This window comes from Anoplophora glabripennis, unplaced genomic scaffold (genome assembly GCF_000390285.2).
Source record: "Anoplophora glabripennis isolate ALB-LARVAE unplaced genomic scaffold, Agla_2.0 scaffold140, whole genome shotgun sequence".
NCBI lineage: Eukaryota > Metazoa > Arthropoda > Insecta > Coleoptera > Cerambycidae > Anoplophora > Anoplophora glabripennis.
In genome coordinates this window covers 747679-773228 of record NW_019416526.1, presented here as the reverse complement: position 1 = coordinate 773228, position 25550 = coordinate 747679, and the positions used below count along the sequence as shown (strand labels likewise).

Genomic DNA, 25550 nt, shown 5'->3' with positions numbered 1-25550 from the left:
CATGATTCATTCGATTTGTAACTAGACATGTTTTGTAAAAAATTTAATTGCAAACATTTTTTTCCTCTTCGATTTTCGCCTAAAATCAACTCTTGAAAAGATACATAATTAAATAGGAAGAAAAATATGACATTTTTCGAATTTTTTTAATATATTGTGCCGCCAAAAGTTAAGCCCACGTTTTTTTTATGCGCATAGAAAAATTTTCATTTCTAGTGATATTTGAAAGACAAAAAGCCAAAAATCTCCGTGGATATACGATTCACCCAAACCAAAACAGATACCGCCTGGTCTAAAAATACAATCAATGAATTCAAAATTTTTGTAAAGCGTACGTATTTTCTAAATAATCACATGATTCACTTGTACATCCAAAGATTAAAGAAGTTACTACAGTAACTGGATTTCAAAAGCTGTTTCCAAGCTGTAATTAAAAGCACGTACTTCAGTACCAGTACATAATAGTTGTTGAATTATTGTTAACAGATGCAACTGGAGTAAGCCAGTATACGTATCACAAATATGTCGATCTCACAACAATTTGATATTATGGGATGTATTCACCTGTTGCAAAGCAGCAGTGCTAGCAGAACATGAAATTGAGCTTCCCAAGAAAGAGACGCACTTGAAATTTCTAGACACACTGTGGACTACAGAAGGAGGATTGTACGTATTAGACGTCAAAGGAAGCATTTATAACGTGAGTAATCACATCAGTTAATTTTATATTTCAATTTGTTTCCATTTATTTGAAATTTGGTGAAAACTTATCAAAGTAAAATCTGATCTTCTTAACAGATACTGGTAGCAATAAATTTGACAGATTATTTCAGATGGTGAACGAGACGTATTTGGAAAAGGTAATAGAAGAAAAGCTGGAAGGAAACGCTCCTACTTCTTTCTGTTGGTATAAAGGAGGCCTTGCTGTGTTCGGACCAAACAATGAAATTCGAGTTAGTATTAATTACATCCGTAGTTCATTTTACCTGTTTCTTACACGTTCCTTTGGTTTTCAGCACTACAAAAAATCTGGCTTGTGGGAGCTTGACTGGAGGATTCCATTAGAGAAAAGTTTAAAATTTATGGCATCTAACAAATCTGATTACATAATAGCTGTGACAGAAGATGAAAATATTGTCAAGTTGAGCAATACAGAAGAGATGGTTTACTTGAAGAATAATGAAAATCTGTTTAGTGATATTTGCATGATATATCCGGCAGGGAAGTATTTTGTGGGACTGCGACAGAACGGAATTTTGAGTCTCTACCAGACTAGCAATGGAGACTTGGTAAAGAACTGCTGTTACTTATAGTATGTCCAGGAAAACTGAAGTCATATAGCAACCACGAGCTACTCTTGGTAAAAACAATTGAATTTATGTCAACTTAGTCCGAAACTGTTTCGTTTAAAACAGGTGTTAAAGTTTTACTTTTGAAATGGTTTTTCTTTAGCATCTGCCAACCGACATCAGGCACCTACATCAAATTTGGTACACCTGATAATGGCATGGGAATCAATAAAAATAATCTTCAAACATTTTATTTCCTACATCAGCGGCGTACAAAAGGAAGTTTACGTATTTTACCCTCGTTACCTTTTTTTTGGTCTTTTAAGAAACATAACTGAATTTCTGATTTATCTGTAGATTTTTCACGAAAAATACCTCTAGTCAGTTTATTTTAAATTTGCTACATCTTAAGTAAGAAGAGGAGATACAAGTCTGCTATAATTGACCCTCATCTCCAATATTTATTTATTTTGCAAACCTCATGTCTAAGGTAAAGAAGAAAACAAAAAAAAATAAATCTGGTATTTTATGCCCCTATTTTTTCACAACCAAGCTTTCTTTTTCTACTCGAAGTCTATCAGCTTTAAGAAAAACTGACAAAACTAATTTTTCGTGCAAAATTGACATATAGATGGAGGGATATTTTCAAAACGAGGGGGTAAATAAGAAGCATTTTTGGACTAAGGTAAGCTGACTTAAACTGAATTGTTTTATCTTAGAAATATGTGGTTGCTGCATGTTCCCTGGAATACTCTTTCTATCTAGTTAAAAATGGAAATATCTTTTCAATTTTTCAAGGATTAGAAATTATAGATGGAAAAAGTTATTGACTTCTTTACCTTCATCCTAAGTGGCCCGTGGTTAAACAAAAAAAAAAGTGGGCTTGGCTGTAGACCAGACCAGTATAGTATTTTTCGAAAACAAAAAAAAACTCAAGTCTGTTTGAAGGGTTTCTAAAAGAATTTCTCGATGTCGGGATCAAAACAAGAACCGATCCGGGAATTGTGACTTTAGATTCGGATTCAGCAGCTGAAAGTACTATGGGATTTACTAGTCTAAACGGCACAGCCCACTTTTTTCTGTGGCGCGGTGTTACGTTACTCAAAAAATAAAGTCAGAGGAATGGCAGAAGAATGGCTTAAGATAAAGAAAAGCTTCGTAGTTTTTTTCTTTGTCATTGCCTTTGTCTTTTACTACAAATGTATTTACAGTTATCAGTCTTCTCGTGCATTAATTTATTCTGTTATTGTATATTTTGAATGTGCCATCAAAGACTATAAAGTATAAGTATCCTTATTTCAGATTAACCAAATGGAATTGAAATATAAAGTATGTGCCATTGCGGAAAATCCTGATTTTCCGTATGTTGCTGTGGGTTACGATAATGGACTTTTGGAGTTAATTTCTGTATTTAATCCAGAAAAACTGACAATAATGACTTCATTTAACTTGACAAAGAATCCTATAGGAACCATAAAATTTTTTGAAGTAGGGCGTGTTATTATTGCGGGTTTTCTAGATATTGGTGAATTCTTTTTAATTGAGGTAAGTGTAATCAAATTAATTCCCAGACGTTCTTTGAGATGTCCCAAACTCAAATATGGAAAAATTACAAAAATCAGAACATATCTACCCAAAATATTGAAGGTGAAAATTTTTTGCAAATATCTCGTGTTCTATGCATTAGACATCCATCAGGTGAGAGTTGTTGAGAATTTAATTATGTGCAAGATTGGTCCTTTGTATTTTTTCTCGAAACTCAGGCCTTTTCAAGGTCAAAGTTTCCAAAAAACAAGGTTTTTCACGAATATTTCTTCGATAGACCTGAAATATATCGAAAAGGGGGAGGTTTCGGAAAAAATTGCAAGGGACCAATCTTGTAGATAATTAAATTTCGTGCAACTTTCACATGACTTTAAGGATGTCCGATGATTAGAACGCGATATATTTGCAAAACACTTTGACTTTCAATATCTTGTGATTTTTGTGATTTTTGCGGATTTGGGTTTGGGACACCTCAAAGAACGTCTGTGCAAAAATTCAGCTTAGAGTGAATTTTGTCGAGGTTTCCTCCTTTTTTCGTTTACTTTCCTTGGGCTCTATAAAAAAATATATCACTTGGCCCTCAAATTCTAAATTCCAATTTGTACCATATGCCTTAATGTAAATTTTTATAATGGAAAACAAGTTTTAAGAAGTCACTACTGATCGGAATGAAGTAGTTTAAATTTAACCAATGACACTTTTAGGGAATTCCGGGAACGCAAATGAAGATAGTAACTTGCATCAACACTAACTGTCAGATCGTGGACTACATGTTAGTGGCCTCCAGAAATTGCCACCGGCTGTTTGTTATTCCTGTCACCGAAAAATATTTGGCAGGAGACAAAATAATCAGGTATTGCATCGTTACCGCAGACCACATCACTGTAAAGGAGTACAAGCTTGAGGATAAAGAATTCCTCTATCACAGACTAGTCCCTACGAACAAATTTAACAGGGACAAGTTTATTTACGCATTACCTTTCAATTCCAGGAATATACACGAATTAGAACTGAAAAGAGGGGTGGGTGAAACCTATTTATTCTGTATAAAACTTTTATTTCTATTGGCATCATTTTTTTATAGGACGATGTGGCTCATCTGCATTCCGAAATAAAAACCGGCCACCTTCTACGAAAATACGACTTACATTTGACGAAATTTCATGCCGTAACGTGGGGCTATGATGGTTTCGTCATTGTCAGAAACAGCACTTTTAAAGAAGAAGTTGGAATGGCCTTGCCCAATCACAGGTACCTAGGTGGCGTCAGGAAGGCGTGCGTACATCCCCTTGGAAAATACATTCTATCTTTAGGAAGAGACAATGTTGTGGTTTGTACGAAACTGCAGAAAAACGTAATCGACGTTGACCAGAAGTATGCAATTGAGGAGCAAATGAACTCAACGAAATTCGCGTTGATGTTTAAGAGGCCTACGATAGGATTCAAACCAGATCGTAAGTGAAACAGAACCAATACAGGCTGTTTATAAGTAAGCGCGAAAAAATTAGGGAGGGATTTCCTCTTTGAAAATTAAATGGATACAGATTGTGATCTGCATGTGAATATTAAAATGAACATTTTTTTATTGCCTACTTTTTGTTTTTCTGTGATTTCTAAATTTGGCCGCACCATGTCGATATTTTCCACTTGTTCTCGTGCGCAGTACATAAGTAGCCTTACATATAAAGGATGTCCCAAAATTTACGCAAGAAGTAATTTTCATAGAAAACACAGGTTTTTATTTAAAAATTGTAAATATTTTATTGATTCATAAAGTATACATTATAAAGTTAACTATGGAATAGCATATCATATAAATGGCCTCCAATCCTTTGCTGGCACACACACACTCTTTTGTCGAAATTTTCCATGACTGTCTTGCATAAGTGGGGTTGAATTTCGTTGCTATAGCTCTCAGTTTCCTTATTCAACGCGTGGGTGGCCGTGGGCTTGTTGGCATAAACCCTAGACCTTAAAAAATCTCAAAAAAAGTCAGCGTAAATTGAATGATCTGGATGGTCAATTCTGATCAACCACATGTCGTCTACATCCATATGCAGGGTGTCCCGAAATTTATGCAACAATTATTTGGTCACAGATTCTTAGGACAAATTTAGGGGACCCCGTAGTTTTTATTTTTGCCAAGTGGCCCCCTCTTTCGAAGTTACAGCCCCCTGAAGTCCGCCTCTAAGAATAATCTTTTTTTATATCTCTGAACCCTGTTGTACGAGAATCACTAAATTTGGTAGGTACACAGGGGTTTTATGACATGTGGAATCTGATGGTGCAACGTTTTTTGGCGGGGAACCCCCTTAAGACAATTTTTCGTGGGCTCCCTTGTTTTTGGACCCAAAAAAATTTGGTCGCATATTTAAATTTCTTAAAAATTATCAGTCCCCTAGAAAGCCATTAAATTTGGAAAATTTTTGTCTGTTTATACTTTTTTCGTGAAGCGCAATGTTTTCGAGAAAAATGTCAAAATGTGATCGAATGCATATCGTGATTCCCCATTTTCCTCTAAAACATTGCGTTTTACGAAACAAATATCAAGGGACAAAAAAGTTTCTAAATTCAATGGCTTTCTAGCTAACTAATAATTAAAAAAAATCAAATTTGCGACCAAATTTTTCTGATTCCAAAGACAAGGGAACCCACGAAAAAGTGTCTTAAGGGGGTTTCTCGCAAAAAAAGCGTAGCACTGCGAGATTCCACATGTCATAAAACCCCTGTGTACCAAATTTAGTGATTCTCGTACAACATGGTTTTGAGATATAAAAAAGACTTCTTAGGGGCATATTTCAGGGGGCTGTAACTTCGAAAGTGGGGGCCAGTTGGCAAAAAGACAAAAATAAGAGTCCCCTAAATTTGTCTTTAGAATCTATGACCAAATTTTGTTGCATGAATTTCGGGACGCCCTGTATTTTGGACAGATTGGATTATCGTGTTACCACCATTAACTTTATTGCCTGATCAACAGCATTTTCGAAGAAAAGTGATCCAGTGATGCCTCCAGCTCAAAATGAGCACCAAACAGTGACGCAATATGGAATCATTTGTTTCTCAACAATCACTCGTGGAGTTTTTGAACTCCAAATGGGATAATTTTATCGATTAACGAAGCTATCAAGATGGAATTGAGCTTCATCGCTGAAGATGATTTTGTTCCCAAAATCAGCATCCACTTGTTCCATAATCCATTCAACGAACTCTCTTCCCTCTGCGTAGTCGGCAGGCTTCAGTTCTTGAGTCAATTTACCATTGTAAGCATTCAGATGAAAATCTTTCGTGAGAATATGCTGTAAAGAGCTTTTCGAAATTTCCAATTTTTGACCACGGTACCGAATTGATGTTGCTCTCAGCAACACTCTCATGAACTGCTTCGGTGTTTTGTGTTGAACGGCATGTTGAAGGACGGCCAAAGTGTTTAAGATGCTAATTGATCCAGTATCCCTGAATTTTTCAATTAATCTCTTCACAGTTGATGAAGTTAAATCACTTTTCCAACCATTTTTTCTACGAACTGTAGCTGTCAGACCTACATTATTTTTAAAATATCGCTCAACAATGAAAACGCGTTGTTCTTCTGTTCAGCTGGCACGCTGTCTTCCTTTTTTCGTTGGCAACACTGTACCGCGCAAATGGCGCAAATCTTTTGTGAATTTTGGGACACACGATAGTATGATTACAATAATTATAGTACTGTTAATTTCATAACCTAAGCTACATAAAAGTTCGAAAACTTTACATTAAATTAAATTTGTTTTAAACAATTCTAAAGTTGTCTAAAACAGATTTTTAAATTACCATATCGACGATAAAAACAAGTTACGCAAGGAATTAGGGTAGTAGGAGTGGTTACTTCTGCCCCTTTTTGAGAGTAGGCAAATTTTCTCGATTTTTAAGAAAAAAAAACAAGACTAAATTTTTCTCTCCCCGTTTGAAGGTTCATAAATCAACAGGGAGGGAGCGAGGAGATTTTTTACATGAAAGACCCCCTTAGTAATCAACGAGGAATCATCTTCTTACTTTATTTGCACTTATATGTACACCCTGTATATTTTTCTGTTATCTATAAGTATTTATTTTCAAGAACAATTCAAAAACATGACATGGTTGGAAGTCGAGCAGATATTACACAACGAAAGGGAAAAAGAAATATGCGCGGCCGAAAAGGAAGACATTCTGTTAGAATTCGGAATGATTCAGTCGCAACTGCAGGAACTGGTAACCCAGAACATAAACGGTCCCGACAATGAAAAGCTAGATATGTCGGAATTCTATCTGGACACAGCGCTTTACAACTATAAGAGAGACATCAACAAAGGGGAATGCAAGAGCACCGAAATCTACCTGAAGGCCCTGATAGAAGCCCAAGATAAAGTTTCAAAGTATCTGATGGAAAACTGCTGGCATCCCATGGAAGTTAAAACACAAATGGTATATGGTATTTTCAGCAGAACGGAGGTCACCAATTTTCCTCTACTTCCTCCAAGCCCGACTGAGGATAGACAGTTGACCTGGGTTCAGGAGCAGAGAAAAGTAGAACAGTTCCTCAAGCTCCCGGATAATTTTTCGCCTTGGATGATTATCAACAAAGAGTAAGACTTGATATTGACTTTTTTTAACCATTCACTCCTCATAACGATGAATAAGATATTCAAATGAAAAACATTAAGAACGTAACAATACATGGCTTTTACCCTTTCATGAGAGGAAATATTATTACCTTCCTCCTTGTCCAGCAACCCTGTTTTTTAACCTAAGTAATATTTACTGTTTTTAAGTTCTTATTAAATTCCTTTTTTAAAATTATCAACCAGTTATCCAAAAAATAAGGTGAATTTGTTTAAAAAATAAAAAATTTTTATGCTACCAAATCAATTTCATCGCCTTCAAAGTAATCCCCACCCGACACCATGCACAATGCCAACGTTTTTTCCAACTCTCAAAACAGTCTGAAAAGTCCTTTCCGGAATGGCCTTCAATGGTTCCATCGATTCGGCTTTTATTTCCTCGTTCGAGTCGAAGCGGTGTCCACGGAGTGGTCTTTTGAGTTTAAAGAATAGCCAGAAGTCACTCGGTGCTAAATCAGGCGAATACGGTGGTTACGGAACAATATGAGTTGAATTTTTTGCGAAATGGTCTCGAATTATCAATGCTGAAAAGTTATTATCATGATGCAAATACCAAGAGTTACCTGTCCATAATTCCGGCCTTTTGCGGCAAATAGCATCATGCAAACAACGCTTAACACCCGAATAATATTCCTTGTTAACATTTTGACCGGTTAGCCCAGTCGGGTTGTCATTTAACCGGGAAAAAATTAGGGACCACAATTTTATTATTCTAACCTTTAGATGGGGTCAATAGTAGTGTAAATTCAGAATCGCGACTGAATTCCACCCCTGCGTCAGCCGCCATCTTGAATTTAAGGAAAAATCGTTTTTGCTCAATATCTCGGCCATTTTCAACTTTACAACCAAAATGGTAAGGACTTAAGTTGTTGCAAATGCGATTTCCTACAACTTCTTTTATTACAAATTTTATCGTGCGATCGATATTTTTCAAGTTAAGGGGGAAAATAGTGACAAAGTATAATTATTGAATTATCTCGTTTGTTATTGACTTTACGACATAAATGTACATAAACAAAGTTGGAAAGAATTATATTTTCTACAATTTTGATCTCTTTGATTTTTTCGCTACTACCAACATTTAAGGTCCTACGCTTGCGGAGACGTCAGGCCTATGGAATGTTGATCCCTTGAGTTTAGTTAGGCTTGCCATAGGCGTAGGACCTTAAATTTTGGTAGTAGCGAAAAAATCAAAGAGATCAAAATTGTAGAAAATATAATTCTTTCCAACTTTGTTTATGTATATTTATGTCGTATAGTCAATAACAAACGAGATAATTCAATAATTATACTTTCCACTATTCACTATTTTCCCCCTTAACTTGAAAAATATCGATCTAAAATTTGTAATAAAAGAAATTGTAGGAAATGGCATTTGCAACACCATAAGTCCTTACTATTTTTGTTGTAAAGTTGAAAATGGCCGAGATATTCAGCAAAAACGATTTTTCCTTAAATTCAAGATGGCGGCTGACGCAGGGGTGGAATTCAGTCGCGATTCTGAATTTACACTGCTGTTGACCCCCCCCCCCCCTAAAGGTTAGAACAATAAAATTGTGGTCCCTAATTTTTTCCCGGTTAAGCCCTTTTTTTGTCTAACCCGACTGGAGTAGGTTGAATATTGCACTATGCCACAATAATTATCTTTGACTATAATCAAAGAAAACTGTCAACATGACGTTGATTTTTGAGTTACTGGCGTGGTTCACCTTTTGCACGATATTCACTCGATCGGCTGTTTTCAATGATGCATTTCATGACGTCTTGGTAGTCAGAAATCATTGTTTCACAGATGTTAACGCAAGCTGTTTTCCCAAAAAGTGGAGTTTTGGGAAAGCATTCTGCTGGGTGTGATTATGGTTATAGTACTTACGCGATTTTCTGTATCTCTCGTCAAAAGGCTGCTATAAATTCACTGAAAATTACACATAAAAACGCCTTGAGAAACATCCCATTACCTTTTCAACTAACGAATTTATGGTTAACGCTTTATCATTTTTTTTTACTCTAGTATGTAGATAAATAGGAGATACAACTAAGACAAGGAAATAATAATTTACAGTGAGTTAGAGGAATACTCCCAGCCGCTGTGTTTTAAACTAGACGACTACGAAAATTCAACCAAGCTTATGGGCACCAATATAGAAGAGACACCGTCGGCTCAAACTACAGAAACACAGGTTGCACTATCGGGCACAGCTGTGCAATTCTACATAAAAGTAAATCCTGCCCATTACGATCAGAGAGAAATAAATGCCTTCCACCAGTGCCATCTCGAGCAGATAATTTCAGAGGTAAGCAACTAAATTTAAGTGTAGAATTGGGTATTACTCGAGTACAGTACAATTCATAGATGCAAGTAATAGATACTTATTTATTTGATAGTATTCAATATGCATATTTCTCATTTTGTGTTCAGGGTTCGATACTCGGAAATAGTATATTGTAAATAATAGGGTCTTTATGAATACACAAGTGGGTATAGTCTTTCCGATCTCAATTGAAGAACCAAGAGGTTGGCAGTATGTACCAGGTTCAGTCTCTGACGCAGTAAGTCGGCATTGAAATGTTTGAAAAACTTGTTCCCATATTAATTTAGCCATACACATATACAGGTCTGCTCGAAGTGAACGTGGAAGTGGTAGAAATGTATACGCCCAGTTGAAGATTGCACACAGTACTATTTTGAGAGGGGGGTGTGCCAAAATTAAATATCTCGACTTACAGTTGAGGTAGAAAAATGGACCAGGAGTCAAATGAAAGCTTAGGTAATGTGGATTTTGGGAAATTATCATTGCAACGAATTCTTATGATCTGACCTTTAAATAACCTAATTTTCTTGTTTTAGCCAGCCAAAATTTTTTTTTATTTCTAATAAATTAACTTTATATAATTTGCCATGACAAATCCAAAATTTGTCTATCATTTTTCTAAGGGTTGAACATGCATCACAAATTCAGCCTTTTAACACAATTTTCAGCATTATAAACTGCGAAAATTGTTTATTATAATTTCATAGCTTGAAATAATAGTTAAAATTTCCAAGAAAATTACAAAAAAACGCATTTCATAGGGTAAGTAGGAAATAAGAAAAAACATGTTTTTATTATAAAAAAAAAACATTTTGTGAAATTTGAATATTTCAAGCTATAACATTATAATAAACAATTTTTGCAATTTATAATACTGAAAATTGTTTTAAAAGGCCGACTTTGTGAAGCATGTTTCGACCATTAGAATAATGGTAGACAAAGATGACGGATTTGGATTTGTCGTACCAAATTATACAAAGTTCATTTATTAGGAAATAATATTATTTTTTTTTTTGACTGGCTAGAACAAGAAAATTCATGATGCTTTACGACCTCTAATTATAACATTTATTAATATATTTGTTATAGTATAAATACATATACTCGTATACTAAGAAAAATAGTCTCAAGCAAATTTGTCTACACTACCATCCTGCCTGAAAAAAATGAATATCGACTTTTTTGGTCACGAAAAACCCACGAATAAAATTTAGCTCAGTCGCAGTTGTCACATTTTAGGTTTACTTATAGCTATAATTAATGTAGATTATTTTATTACGTAAGAATTTCATTCCCCCTCCTCCCCNTGGACTTCTTTGTTGCGAGCTATATAAAAAATCTTGTACACAATGTTCCACCTAGTACTTGCGATGATATTGAAGGGAAAGATTAGAGATGCATCGCAAGAGTAGGTGGAACACTGTGTACAAGATTTTTTATATAACCCGAAACAAAGAAGTCCATTACGGGAGGTTTGGACACCTGACATGGACCATTGCTACCTATTCATTTATTACTAAATTTTCGATTTATATAATTTCTCACTGAATATGAAAAATGTGCAGGTGTGCCAGCTAATTGCATTCACATTTTCTCCTTATATTTAGAGACGTCATCAAGAAGAACCCAAAATAATTCAATAAAGACCTCGATAAAGACACGTGGATACTTCTTACAAAAAAATTCGACAAAAAACGAAACGGCACAAATATCTCCAATACCGTTAGAGATAGGTATAGGGAACCTATATACAGTTTGAAAGAGTTTTAAATTTCCTAACTCCCAAAGTAAAAATATACTGGGTGTCCCATTTAAAATAACCAAGTTATTGCTGTTTAAAGTTGAGAGAAGTATTCGGCAGTTTTTTGAACACCCTGTATAATACTAAGTGACGACAAGTATAACAATTTATAACTTCAAGGATCTATAATAGACCCTCTAAAACTGCTTTCTTAAAATAATTTTTTTATTGCAAATATTAAATTTCTACCCTAAGCCTGCATTTTCACTAAAATTGAAATATCTCACAAACTGTAAGTATGCAGAACCTTTAATAAAGTTCACCTATTTTTTTATGGTGCTTTTAAAAATGCAGTAAAATTCAGGGTGTTCCATTTAAAAATACATAACTTTGATATGGTACGCTTTTCCTGGACAACCTGTATAAAATATTTTTAAAATGTAGCCGTAATCAACCTACACATACCCACCTAAACAGGTTTCTGTAACATTTGCCGTTTGGTCCCTAGCGACCGAGGCGTTACTGGTGGCTCAACCTGTATACGAAGTATTATAATTTTTTTACCTGTAGCAGAAAATTTTTTTAGGGACGCCTATGAAACTCATTAAATTTTATTGCTAGGCGTTTTTATACATGTTCAACTGACTTCGGAAAGACTATACTGATGAATATATTTTTTTCTGTAAAATGTGATGGTATAAATAAGGTACTTATCTGATTATTTTAAATCCTTGAAAATATTTCTCAGCTTATTGTCAGGGATTTTATTCCAAAAATTGAACCTTTGACATTATTTTTACTCTGATAAGTATATTAAAAAAAAAATAGTCAACAACCCTATTGTCTTATCGTTGTTACATATATATTTCTCAATTATAAGAAAATACTTAATAAAAATTCTTTAATAAAGTAATAGCTACCGGATTTTGTAGATAAAATACACAGTGAATGAGAAAATTTTAATATCTTTGCAGTAATATTTTATATGATCTATTACAATTAAATGTGAAAACAATATTTGTTAAATAGCCTCTGCGGCTTCTTTGCGACGACACAAACCTTTTAGCAAAGTGTGTGATGACGTCCAAACACATTTGTGATGGATTCTCTTGAATTACGGGTCGGATTATCTCATTTTTCAAATCATGAATAGTTCATGGATTGTTCGTGTATGCCTTACTTTTCACGTAGGTAACCCTATAGAAAGCAATCGAGGGCCGTTAAATCGCACGATCTTGTCGGCCAGTTATCATTACCGTTTCGTGAAAAAAGTCTCCCTCTAAAATGTGTTCGCAATAAATCCAGTTTCGTGAGCGGTGTGACATGCACCACCTTGTTGAAGCCACATATTGTTTACTTCCATATTATTCATGGATTAAATACTTTTTGTATTCATACCTACCCAGCTCTGCTTAACTGGAAATTAAGAGCAATATTTTCCCTTATTATACCTATTTATTCCAGCGCGACATGCTGCAATTAAAACTGACATACAACAAAGCCTTTGAAGACTTGGTTGCGGCGAAGCAAAGAGAAATGGCAGTCATAAAAGAGAGGAACGATAGACTGCGCCATATAATATCAGAACACAACTACTTCTCCGAAAACAAGGTCAGTCTGAACGTAGTCGATCCCCAGTGGTCGCAACTGGAAATACCTGAAATGATCACAAAAGTATTCGATCACGAGCTGTCCATAACTCCTTACATTTCACCAAGCGAACAAGCTATTTTGGATGCAAAAGCGGCGGAGGAAGAACGGATTCGCTTGGCCTTACTTGCTGATGATTTCAGGGAAAGAGCTCTGATGGCCATGATGAATGGGGTTTTAGAGGTGAAATGGGAGGATGAACTAAAGAAAGATGTACCAATACCGAAATGCATGGTAATAATCTTTTATAAAATCAAAATAAATAGTTTTAAGTGTCCAACTTAGTCGTTTGATGTCGAGTATTTAAATATTTATACAAATCGCTACCCATGATGGATATCCGATTTTCTGTCCATGGATATTTATCATATATCCATAAACCCAAATGAACAATACTAATTTGGATATGCGTAGGATATTCTGTTTCGAAATATACCTGGATATCTCTTTTAAATATATCTATAAGTCGTTCTTTTCTGTAGTTTAAATGAATGTTCTTATAATAAATATCGTTTTTCTTGTCTAAACGGAGTTCCAATTAATTGTCTTAATTTTAACAGACGATAGAAAACACTAAAAAAATTACCAAAATCTCCAACTTGATGTACAAAAGTTCGATTAATTAAGGAATATTGACATAACTGTGTGCATAGAATACCATAAAATACAATGTTTATCACTTTTTTGAACTTTTTTATGCTTGATTCTAAATAATAACTAACGTAATAAATTTAAAATTCGATAAAATTCATATCGAGCAAGGTGACAACGGCGCGGCGGTTAACACGAGGTACTAAGGTGTCCAACAATACGCAGTTCAGTTGGTATCTGGAATTTGACAGTCCAAGACTTGCGAGAACGAATTTTTGCAGCTGCCCATCAAATAGAGATAAATCCGAGTATTTTCGAGTGCGCGAAAAATCGGATTCGAAGGTGTCGTGCGTATGTATGTAGTGTTTTGTACTTGTGCATTTAAAAATTACTGAACTTTACTTTTTTGGTACCTAAGTACCTAAATTATTTTTAATACGTAGGATTATTTGGACGACGTGAATCTTTGGGTACTTTAATTACATATTTTTCAAATTGATTTGATTAAAAGTTCCTGTTTTAAAAGATTAATAATTACTAAAATTCGAGCTAAAATTTAAGCACAACACTATCTTATCATAATACAAAATCGATACATTTTATTTTAAAAACTGGAAAACAATTGTCTTGAAATTTATTAAATGTTTCACAATAATAGTTGTTTATATTTTTGTTATTCCGTAGGACAAGTCTGCCGCGTGCACACGTGGTGTGCAACATTGGGTTAAGCGCTGTTGTCACGTTGTGATGAAACTCCCCAATACTAATACTCGCTGTATTTTGAAAACTGTTAATCTTACGCCCTTGTAATATACAACTTACACCCTGTATGTACGAGTATGTCTATTTTATAACAACGTGGATCTATTTTGTGCAGGACCACACACTAATTACATTCTCGGTCTCAATTGAAGTCAAAATTGAAAATTACTTTGAATACGAGTTATTTTTGGCATTTGGAATAAAGTTCGATGCCACTTTTTAATGTAATTAGTGCATTTTCCCTTATACCTATGTAATTTCTAATGTATCTATTTTAGACTGATAAACAACCAGAGATGTATAACGAGGAAGACTTGCGTTCCATAAAAGACTACGAAGAGAAAGTGGCATTTCTTAATAGCGAACGAGAGAGGTACAAAAATTTACTTGACGGGGAATTTACAAAAGTCACCACCTTCTTGAGGGACTCCGTCCGGAAATTCAATCAAAAGGTCAAAGACATGGTAGACTACAAGATGCAGATATTGTCATCAATCGCTCAGGAGCATCTGATAATTAATAGGAACAGATGTATAGAGGATGAGAGAACTAACATGTTTCTGAAGAAAGAAGAACTGAAGTAAGGGTTTTACCGAAAAGTACCTATTATACTACTTTTAGAGTAATGAATTGAGTCAATCAAAATTACTTAAATTGTATACACAGTAACAAATTTTTGTAATTCCAGAAAAATAATGGCAAATACAGAACAAACCATAGCCAACTTAAAGAAAACAATTAATTTTGTCCAAGAAAATATGTCGGAATGTAGGACTAGTCTAGAGAACCTACTGTTAAAAGAAAAGATATTAGAGAAATCTTTTAAAAAGGATTTTCAGGAAGCATCGCCAGTTTTGCAGGAGCTAGCCGTCAAATATTACAAGTAAATATGTAAATGAAAAAAAATGCAGTGCATTCCAATGAAAACTGTCTATCTCCAACAACTAAGAAGATAAATGATAATTAGTAAACAAAAAATGAATATATTTTTGAATTGAGAATGAATATAGGTATCTACCTTTCAACCTTATTAGGTACCACTTAAAAATTACTATATACATACCTATACAGTGAGCTTAAAATGTTGGCTCGCTTTATTTGTTTATATTTCCTTAATTTAAAATTAAATTTCATTGGTGGAATGCATTGTATACGTGTTCAATTTACATTCAGTGAATTGATAAATTGACAAAAATTTCGTAGGAACAATGAAAATTTTTTTCAATTTGAATGTTCCTTCCGAGATAATTTTTCACGATATGAATTTGTTCTGTCAAAGTCTAGTGCCACTCGCCATACGAATATTTTCTTTTTGTTAAAAAATTCTGCATAGACCTAACCTGCCACTTTTATAAAAGAAAGGCTGCACCGATCGATTTTCTATTGTTTCTATCGTTTTAAATCAACTCCTGCAACATAGGAGTTATTTCACCTGGTGGTGCTGATTTCCAAAGCGGTGTGTCCACTTCATCACAGATGACAGGAATGGGTCCACAGATTTGTTGAATTTTGGCGTGGAATTGCTCCTAGCTGATTCCCGTATTAGTGGCGATTTCCGCGCCAGCTCACTCGTGTCCTAAGATTAGGAAAGTGGAAGCGTGTTTGGCCGCTTCCTCGTAGTGCGTCTTCAGATCGGCGACCATCATCATTACCGTGAATAAAACGATATCGAGTACTTCTGGCCTTCCAACGGCAACGTTGGCTATCATAGCTTTGCACGGGCATCAAGTGTATCATACACCAGGTGCCCAAGCTTGGTCTCTTGAAGTGCCGTTATGTCTACGTCTATCAAAGCAAGGGGCCAGTTTGTTCTTCCTCCTTCCGAATCCGTCTACATTTTAGAAGGAACCGCATTGGTTGGGGAGGAATCATATATCCCTGCAACAGAGAAGATATGTTGGCGATAAACGCAAACATCGCATATGCGTCAGAATGTTGGCTACATCAGCGACTTTTCCCCTCTTGGACGCCGCGACGACAGTCTTTATTTGCTTCGCGGCTTCTGCGATGATCTTCGTCATAGTCGTCTTGAGAGGTGATAGGTATTACTACTAAGGCTGTTATCTGTGGCTGTCGGTTTCTTGGTTACTTCAGCAGGCTCTTTGCTAACTGTCGATTTACGAGTGCTAGGGCAATCCCTGTAGCTGGCGTGATGCGGTACTATGCAATTTGTGCATTTTAGGGAGCCTCGCGTACTTTTGTGCACTCCGGGAAGTGACGGCATTCACTGCACTTTTGGTCATCGCAGTGCAGCGATTATCCGCAGTGGCATTAAGTCAGTTCGGTATTGGTCGATTGGTCGAGAGTCGAGATGCAACATCTTATCTGATCTCAGTCTCCTCATTTGGCAGGGAAAAAATGTTTTACTTCATCTGAGTCTGATGCATATGAATGAGATGGCGTTGCCTTCCCCCGTCAGTCTATATATTTTTTCTTAGAATAACTGCCGGAATTTTGTTTTTGGTGACAGCGACCTCAGCTTTGTGGTTCCTGCTGATGTCGGTACCATCTCTATGTTCTCAGGCACATGGGACGTCGGTGCTCGATTCTTGTCAGCAGGATTCCATTAACATCGGCACACTGTAGCTTGCAATAGGACACATTGATATAAACGAAAATTCGTCCTTTACGCTTTCTATCGAAGGTCATAAGTCTGCTGTGGTGCGCCGTAGAAAAATTCGGTAGTGTAAGTTGTTTTATTAATTTCTTAAATATTTAGAAACCATTTTATCAACATTCTGCATATAAAATATCATTATTTATTAATTAATCCATGAATGAAAATGCTAACAGGATGGAACAAAAAAAAATATTCTAATGGTCGTTATATAGTGAAACACTCATTGAAAATTCTAAAAATATTTTTCAGGAAGAGGCCAAAGGTGAACTTCCGACAAATAACTAGTTTTACTGTCTTGTACGAACTTGCCAAGTGCATCGTATCTCAGGAGAGATTACCCATACTCACCAGCGACTGTTTGGACTACATGAGGGCACTGGATCAGCTGGACCAGTTCGTGGGTTTACCGCCAACGGTTGATGAAAGTACTTACAGTCACATTTGCAAACATCGGAGATTGCGAATAGACTATGAAATCAGGGTAGGTAACCAAAAACAATTTTATAAAACAGAAATCTAGTAGGTGCTCGGAAACACCTTTTGTATTATTTGTAGCGGCTCACCAAAATCTAAAAATACACAGGATATCTCGAAATTATCTTGCATTATTTCACTTGCGGATTCTATGACTAGCAACAAAGAAGAGTTGTATAAATACATAGGCGAAGAAATGCCTCTTAAGACAGTTACAAGCTTTGAAAGACAAGCCCTTGGAATTTTTTTTTCCTAGATGTCTCCAAAATCATTCAAGATAAAACATTAAGATTTAGAAAGAAGTACTGTTGTTATACTGCAACTCTAATATTTAAAAAAATCTAAATTTCACTCGGGAGTGTCTGACAAAACTAAACAATTTTGCAGCGTTAACACCAAATTTTAGCCATACTTTCTAAAAAAATGAATTTGCTGCAATAACTTTATATTTTAGTTTTTGACAATCTGGTAGCGAACGCTAAGATCTATTTCAGTGACATTTTATAATAACTTATTATTTGTAGTTAGGTTTTTTTACATTTTTTCAGTCTTATTTTTAATGTTTTTATTATCCCCTAATATTTTTACAACCATTTATATACAACAATTGATAAATAGTGTTTTTAAGGAAATAGTTGGTCAAAAAATGTTCATATTCATTTTTTTTAAATATCATTATTCTTGCATGTTTGTTTTTTCCTCCTATAATATTAACTACTCATATTATTAATTATATGTTATTGTTTTCTCTAAATTCACCTAAATTTTCACACAAGTTTCATGCGTTTTTGATTGATGACGCCATCAATTCAAATGGTTTGGAATTTAGAACAGTAAATGGCAATTCCAGGGTAATTCTATGAGCACTGTACAAATTTTATAATACAATGAAAAAAAAACTGTAATATACTTTGTTCTTGTATTTAGGTAAGAGCTTATCAGGTTCAAATAACAGACAGTGAAGCGACGATAGCCACTTTCCAAAGGCGCCTCAACTTAAACAAAGAAAACTTAGTTAAATTAACAGCAGAATTGCAACAACTCAGGACAGATTATCTTCACTTGATGCATAATATTCAAATGCAGATTGTCTTAAGAAGGGGTCTAGTAGAGTTACCTCTCACAGGTGTCATCAATGACTTCCAGGATGCTATTTTAGTACCAAAGAAAGAAATCGAGGATATAAATAGACTGATATTGGTAATTTGTCATTGTTATTTTAATGAAAAAATAGCTTATCAGATCCTATAATAAAATACTGAGTTATTATAACGATTTTATGATATTAGGAAGCAGGTAATAAGAAAATTCACACCATCATGCAAAATATGGCTTTCCGGAGAAGTATAATGGTTACTGAATGGGAGCATCGCAAACTGAGATTAACGATCAATGATCTCACTGAACAACTTCAGGACATAAACAGTGTGAAGGTGAGTATCTCCTCACAATGATCCTTTCCTGGTCTGCAAGAAGTGAATGAAATTTAAATATTAAAGTAGGTACATGGTATGAATGAAAATATCTTTAAGTGTTCTCAAGTTATGGGTAACTAAATATTTAGTTTTTTTTACTTTTCCATAATTTAACTTGAAAACTATTAAAATTAGATAAGCTTTTCGTTTTACTTTTTGTTTCTTATAAAATTATTCAATTTCAAAAAAATATTTTATCAGTTAATAATAAAAATGTAGTATATATCTGCCCTAAAATATCCACAAGAAATTGAAGATAAAAGAACAAACCAAATAATACATCAAATAATTCACTCCATTTCAATTATCCAACTTCCTCTTTCTGTGCATTTTCAACCCTTTGTAACTATTTCTTATTATATGTCAGAACATTTCTATTAAAAACTAAGATATAAGGGTGGCTCCATGAATAAAACGTATACTATTTATACTTGTTCAATATGATATCTCTTTTCCGTCTTCATCTTCAAGGGACGCATAATATTTCTGGAGGATGGAAACAATAAAGAAACATAGCGTATATTCCTAGATACAGATCTGACTAATCTTACACTGCTGCAATCCTAAAAAAGCATTTTAACAAAATATGTAAAAATATAGAGTAAATACCTAAGTAGATATAAAATATGCAGAGCTTAAAAATCATAAGATTGATTTGTGTTCCAAAATAAATTTTTGATCAATATCATTTTCGTCTAGTAAGTAATAAAGTAAGACAGAAAGCAGTGGAAAGAATGTTATGTGAATATCCCTGTACCGTAACAGATAAAAATAATAAATAACAATTTCAGCTAGGTAAAGACATGCAACAGTACTTGAAAGCAAAAGCTCTGGGACGTAAAACTGAACTAGAATCATTTGAAGTAGAACTGGAACGTATCATAGCGGCTTACGAAAACCGTATTATGAGCAAAACAGAAAAATATGAAAAGCTCGAAAAGATGATTAAAACATACAAAAAGGACAATGCCAAGTTAGATAAAGATATTCACAGTCTTAACATCGATGTGTGCCATTTGAATATGACTATGAATAAGGAACTTCAAGATAAGGAACAGGATGTGCTGAAATCTAGGTAAACTTAAATAATTTTTCTAACAGAGGTTTCTCAAGTACAATATTTAACAAAAGGAAAATTACAAATTATAATTTATAAAGATATCCGATTTAATTCAAGTTTTTTAAAAAATATCTATTGCATCACGAAACATTTCAGTTTATATTAAGTTATCAAAGCTTACTTGATATTTATTTAATTTTTTATCCATGTCAAATGACACAAGTATTGGTTAGTGAGTTTATTTAAAATGTGGCTATGCCACTGAATTTTACACCTCTTCACTGCAGTTTGTATCAAGTTTCTTAAAAAAATATTCACCCGTTATTCTAAAGTTTGAATGTTTTCATCATTTTCGCTGTTCTTAAATGGAAACTGATAATTAAATGAAATAAATACAATGTTCACTAACGTTTTTGAAACCCAAGGAGCTGAGAGAAGAAGGAAGCTTTTGGACTTTGTTAAAAGTACAAAGCTACTTCCTGAATAGATTTGAACAGTGGGAGGCATAATAGGCCTGATAACACGGCAATGCTATGGGACTTAATTAGAACCTAACCGCAGGAGGGAGGAGAAGGTTGAATTTTTCTTCCACAGAAAGCTCATCTATTTTATTTGCAAATTCATTAGGTATTTAAAATATTTAGAAAAAAGTTTTTTTCAAAAAAGGGCCCAATTATTTTTTGTTAAGTATTCCACACAGTACATGAATTTTTTGAATCATAGCTTTTTACAATTAAATCCTGAGTTTTCCACTGCTATGACGAATTATGCGATGAAAGCACTCCATTCGTAGTGAACGCCATCTCATCACTAAACATGTAAAAATTACTACTTAAAGTTATGAATATTATTAAATTTGTACTGAAAAATAATAAATAAATAAACAAAAGTAACCTTCAAAATTGAAAAAAATGTTATGTGATGTTAATATGGGTTATTAGTTTTATCTTTCAGAAAAAAACTATATTTGTTGTAGGATGGAGGGCTTACTTAAAAGAAGCAGCCTGATACAGCAGATTCAGGACAATCACAGTGAAATTTTAGTTTTACAGACAGAGCTGGAATTACTCCGCTTGAAAACTTATCCAACTTTTAAATATAAATTAATTAATCTCAATTAATTACATGTTTATTATAAATATATGTTTGCTATTCTTTATGCACTGTTCATTTTCTGAAAATATTACATTTTACTAATTTAAAAAATATAAGAGAAGGTTAGACATAAATGGAGGGAAAAAATGCTTCTATTACTTGAAAGATACTTACCTGTTCTAGACTTGCACATGCCGCATAAAAGTATGGTTCAATCAATTTCATCTGATCGGTGAGATGTACAAAATAAAAAATTTGTGTATCGAAAGATGGATACTAAAGTACAATAGATACATTTCCTGCTACGCATATTTACTTGAAGATATATTTATTTATTCATTAATTCATTATTTATAACTTCTCTGCCTTCGCAGTCAAAACTATGCAAGAACGTACTATATTTGCTCTAGTAGCACTGAACTGAATGAGCTTCATGGGCCCCTCCAATTTGCCACTAGGCATCGCCTACCTTCATCGCTCAGATGAAATAAGTTGCACTGTACCATCGAACTAGAAAATGTTAACACATGAAATTTAAGGAAATTAAACAGACAATAAACATTATTTTAAAAACATCTAATATTTTATTTTACTATCATTAAAAACATAATACAAACTACTACTACTATCATTACAAACATAATAATACACGGGGATCAACATCTTGTAAGTCTATTTTTGTCTGAATTTTTTGAATCTCTCCCTAATAACAAAAATTTCTGGGTAAAGGTGAAAAAATCTGATATTTCCAGGTTTTACAAAACTAGAATTTAAATTCAGTCAAAAAAAAATGAATATTAGAGTCTGACAACAATGGAGTGTTTATCACCTTTGCAGATATTGTCACAAAATGACATGATGTAACAAAAAGCTTGCCCAGTATTGTTTTATTTTTTATATGAAATCACTATTTAACTGTCAATTTAACATTTAAATGAAAAGACTAAAATAAATTTGGCGAACAGCTTATTAATAAGAATTTAAACTAAAATCTCATACCTCTGCCCTCCTTGTATTTACTAATAGAGAGACAGAGGGGAATTACCTAAGAAGTTTTCTACAGTATAGTCTTTCCGATATCAACCAAGAGGTTGACGGTATGTACCAGGTTTGGTCGCTGACGCAGTAACTCAGCATTGAAATATTTGAAAAACTTGTTCCCATATTTATTTAGCCATACCCATATACAGGTCGATCTAAACGTGGAGATGGTAGAAATGTATACGTCCAGTTGAAGAATGCGAGCGCGGGTTAACCAAATACAAATACAGCTGCATTGGGGCAATACACACAGGGCAATAAATCTCAGCTGTTGACAAGTGGTTGACAAATTGCCCAGTAGTGCAGTGCAGCAATGCGGAATTTGGTGTGATTCAGGTAATTTTAATTTATTATAAGCACCTTCTATTAATCATTGATATTACAACTGCTAAAGGGAGAAATAATATTATTACAACATGGCATTTTGGAGACCTTTTGAAACGGAACAAAACGAAATTTAGCATCAATATAATAAAATTCTTTGAGGACATAAATAATTAAAATATGTTGCTGGCCAAATGAACATATAATAAAAATTTTCTACACATTATATACAAATTATAATTTTTTACCTTTAACAGAAAACTTGTTAAGGGACGCCTATGAAAATTTTATTGTTGGGCGTTTTTTTACATGTTCAACCGACTTCGGAAAGGCTATAACATGTCTAGTCTAGCATGTCACAAGTCAAACCAGTGGCGTAAGATTCGAATAAAACAATTTAAATCAAAGAAAAATTTATATAAGTTCTCGTACGGGGCATAACCACAAAGTAAGAGTACAAAGACTCTGATGCTCTGTGGTTTTTGTTTGTCACAAAGTTGGCAACACTGTATTCAAGGTCAATGCGTTGGGAGCAGAACGTGCTCTCCTTTGTCTTGGTAGGTTGAGAACTGTTGTAGTAGCGTAATGGAATGAGTGCTGCTATTCCGAATTCTGCCAGCTGCAAGGTAACGAGCATAATCCAGTTACCTCTTGCAAAGGGAAAAGCGCCATTCCATATTTTTTATTAAATCAAAACTCTTTATAGGGATGGTGTGATGAATCGTACTAATGTGTCCAAGTGGTGTCATGAACAAAAAGCTGGCAGAAAATGAAGGTTCATAATGAACAGTGGAGTAGGCGTCCCTCAATCGTAACTGGTGAGATGGTGAACAAGATTGAAGTAATGCTTCGTGGCAACCGTTGATTGGCTTTGGACAAGATTAACGCAGTGTTTCCACAAATCTCCTGATTCCGTGTCTGTATGAAATCATTACTGAAACACTTGGTTATAGAAAATTGTATGCGAGGTGGGTACCAAAACAGCACCATCAGCAAAAAAAAATCGTCGTTTTGACCTGAAAAATCATGGCACCAGTGTTTTGGACCATAAAGAGTTTCTCCTCATTGACTTTTGCCCCAGGGGGAAACAATTAATGTTGCACAGTACTATGAAACCCTGAAAATACTATGGAGGACGATACAGAACAAAAGAAGGGAGGTGTTGACGAAGGGAGTGTGCTTGTTGCATGACAATGCACGTCCCCACACACACACAGTCAATGCCACAAAGCAACTCTTGGATTTATCCAGTTGTAACGTGCAAATTTCTCATAAATATATTGCCGTTTCAATTTAAAAAAAATGAGTATTTTTACTTTGTGGATATGCCTCGCACAATACAGATTATCTTTTATTGTAGAGTACTATACAGTAACAAAACACTACACGTTTTTTTGATACAAACACCCCTTTGTAATTTTTTTTAATTCCATGAAATAGAGACATTCCCAGACATTTTTAGATATACAGGGTGTTTTTAAATTAAGTAGCAAAAATGGTACCAGTGAATGTAGAGCCAAAAATAAGAGGATGTAAGTAAAAATACCTTATATGAAAGTTGCACCCCTGAGGCGTTATACCCTTTTAAAGGAGGGGATTGAAATTCACATTTTAATTTTTTTCTTTAACATGAGGAATGCTAGAGATACGAAACTTGGTATGAGCATCCTACTAATAAAGAGACAACTTTTCAATATTTGTTCGATTATTGGCGTATTTTATAAAGGAGTGAAACAGTCAACCCCATTGCAATAGAAATTTCTTATATGACGCAAATTATTTATCTAAAAATCCACACGGTTAGGTAAATCAGGGTCATTCAATTCTTGTACGGGTTGATTGTGAAAAGGGTATAAAAGATTTTCATGAGCTACATTCCACACAAGACTGTGCGGAACTTGCAGTTGCCTGGTCACCTGTCTTGTGCTTGTACCACAGTCTTGTTCTAGATGTTCCAGTATAGCTTCCTCAGTTTCAACAGTTCAGACATTACGCCTTCTTCCGGCACCCTCAGGATTGGGTTGAATTTTACCAATTTCGCGAAGCCTTCTTTCCGCCGAGGCTAATGTTTGTTTATGAGGAATTGGTCGGTTTGGATATCTTTGGTGGTATAATCTTACTGCAGCGTTACTATTTTTTCTGGATTCGAAAAACACTTGGAGCATGTTGACATATTCGTCATTGATATAAATATTATTTCTCATAATTATTCTAATAATAAATTAATCAATTGGTACTAATTATTGGTTGACAGAAAGTGTCAATTTATTAATATGATAAATAACAATTTATTTGTTATGACATCCACCTACTTTATTTTTACAAATTTTTGCAATTACCCCGCAATTACCCCTTTAGTGAACGATGACACATCTAATTTTTTTACTAGAAAACTATCGGTTTTATCGAAAAATTACAAGAGGTAAAAATGTGTAATAAATCAGTTTTCCCAATAAATATTTTTAAATAAATAATTTGCTTCATATAAAAAATTTCTAATAAAATATTGCAGTGGGGTTGACTGTTTCACTCCTTTATAAAATATGCCAATGATCGAACAAATATTGAAAAACTGTCTCTTTAGTAGTAGGATGCTCATACCAAGTTTCGTGTCTCGAGCATTTCTCATGTTAAAGAAACAAATTAAAATGTGAATTTCAACCTTCCTTTAAGAGGGTATATCGCCTCAGGGGTGCAACTTTCATATAAGGTATTTTTACTTCAATCCTATTATTTTTGGCTCTACATTCACTGGTACCATTACTGCTACTTCATTTAAAAACACCCTGTAAAAAAATTCCATGATACCTTAATGTTTTCCAAATTGGTATACACATTAACCAACTTATATTTTACATCATCTTTCTTGTTTATTTATACTTTGGTCAGTTTGATACAACAGTAGTTTTTGTCTTTTTTCTAATGAGGTTTATTTGG

At 34.3% G+C, this 25550-nt stretch overlaps 1 protein-coding gene across 1 annotated transcript in view; it reads left to right on the top strand.

The window, feature by feature from the left end:
- Window positions 1-21823, top strand: part of LOC108905502 (cilia- and flagella-associated protein 43) — a 24087-nt gene extending 2264 nt beyond the window's left edge. The window contains 16 exon segments of the mRNA XM_018708378.1: window positions 487-700; window positions 834-953; window positions 1017-1289; window positions 2592-2834; window positions 3539-3856; window positions 3919-4288; window positions 6925-7432; window positions 9531-9762; window positions 12986-13405; window positions 14803-15104; window positions 15213-15407; window positions 17394-17625; window positions 18546-18818; window positions 18908-19051; window positions 19885-20196; window positions 21095-21823. Coding sequence (XP_018563894.1) covers window positions 487-700; window positions 834-953; window positions 1017-1289; window positions 2592-2834; window positions 3539-3856; window positions 3919-4288; window positions 6925-7432; window positions 9531-9762; window positions 12986-13405; window positions 14803-15104; window positions 15213-15407; window positions 17394-17625; window positions 18546-18818; window positions 18908-19051; window positions 19885-20196; window positions 21095-21274 — 4336 coding nt within the window. The 3' untranslated portion in view covers window positions 21275-21823.
- Window positions 21824-25550: the final 3727 nt, after the last annotated feature.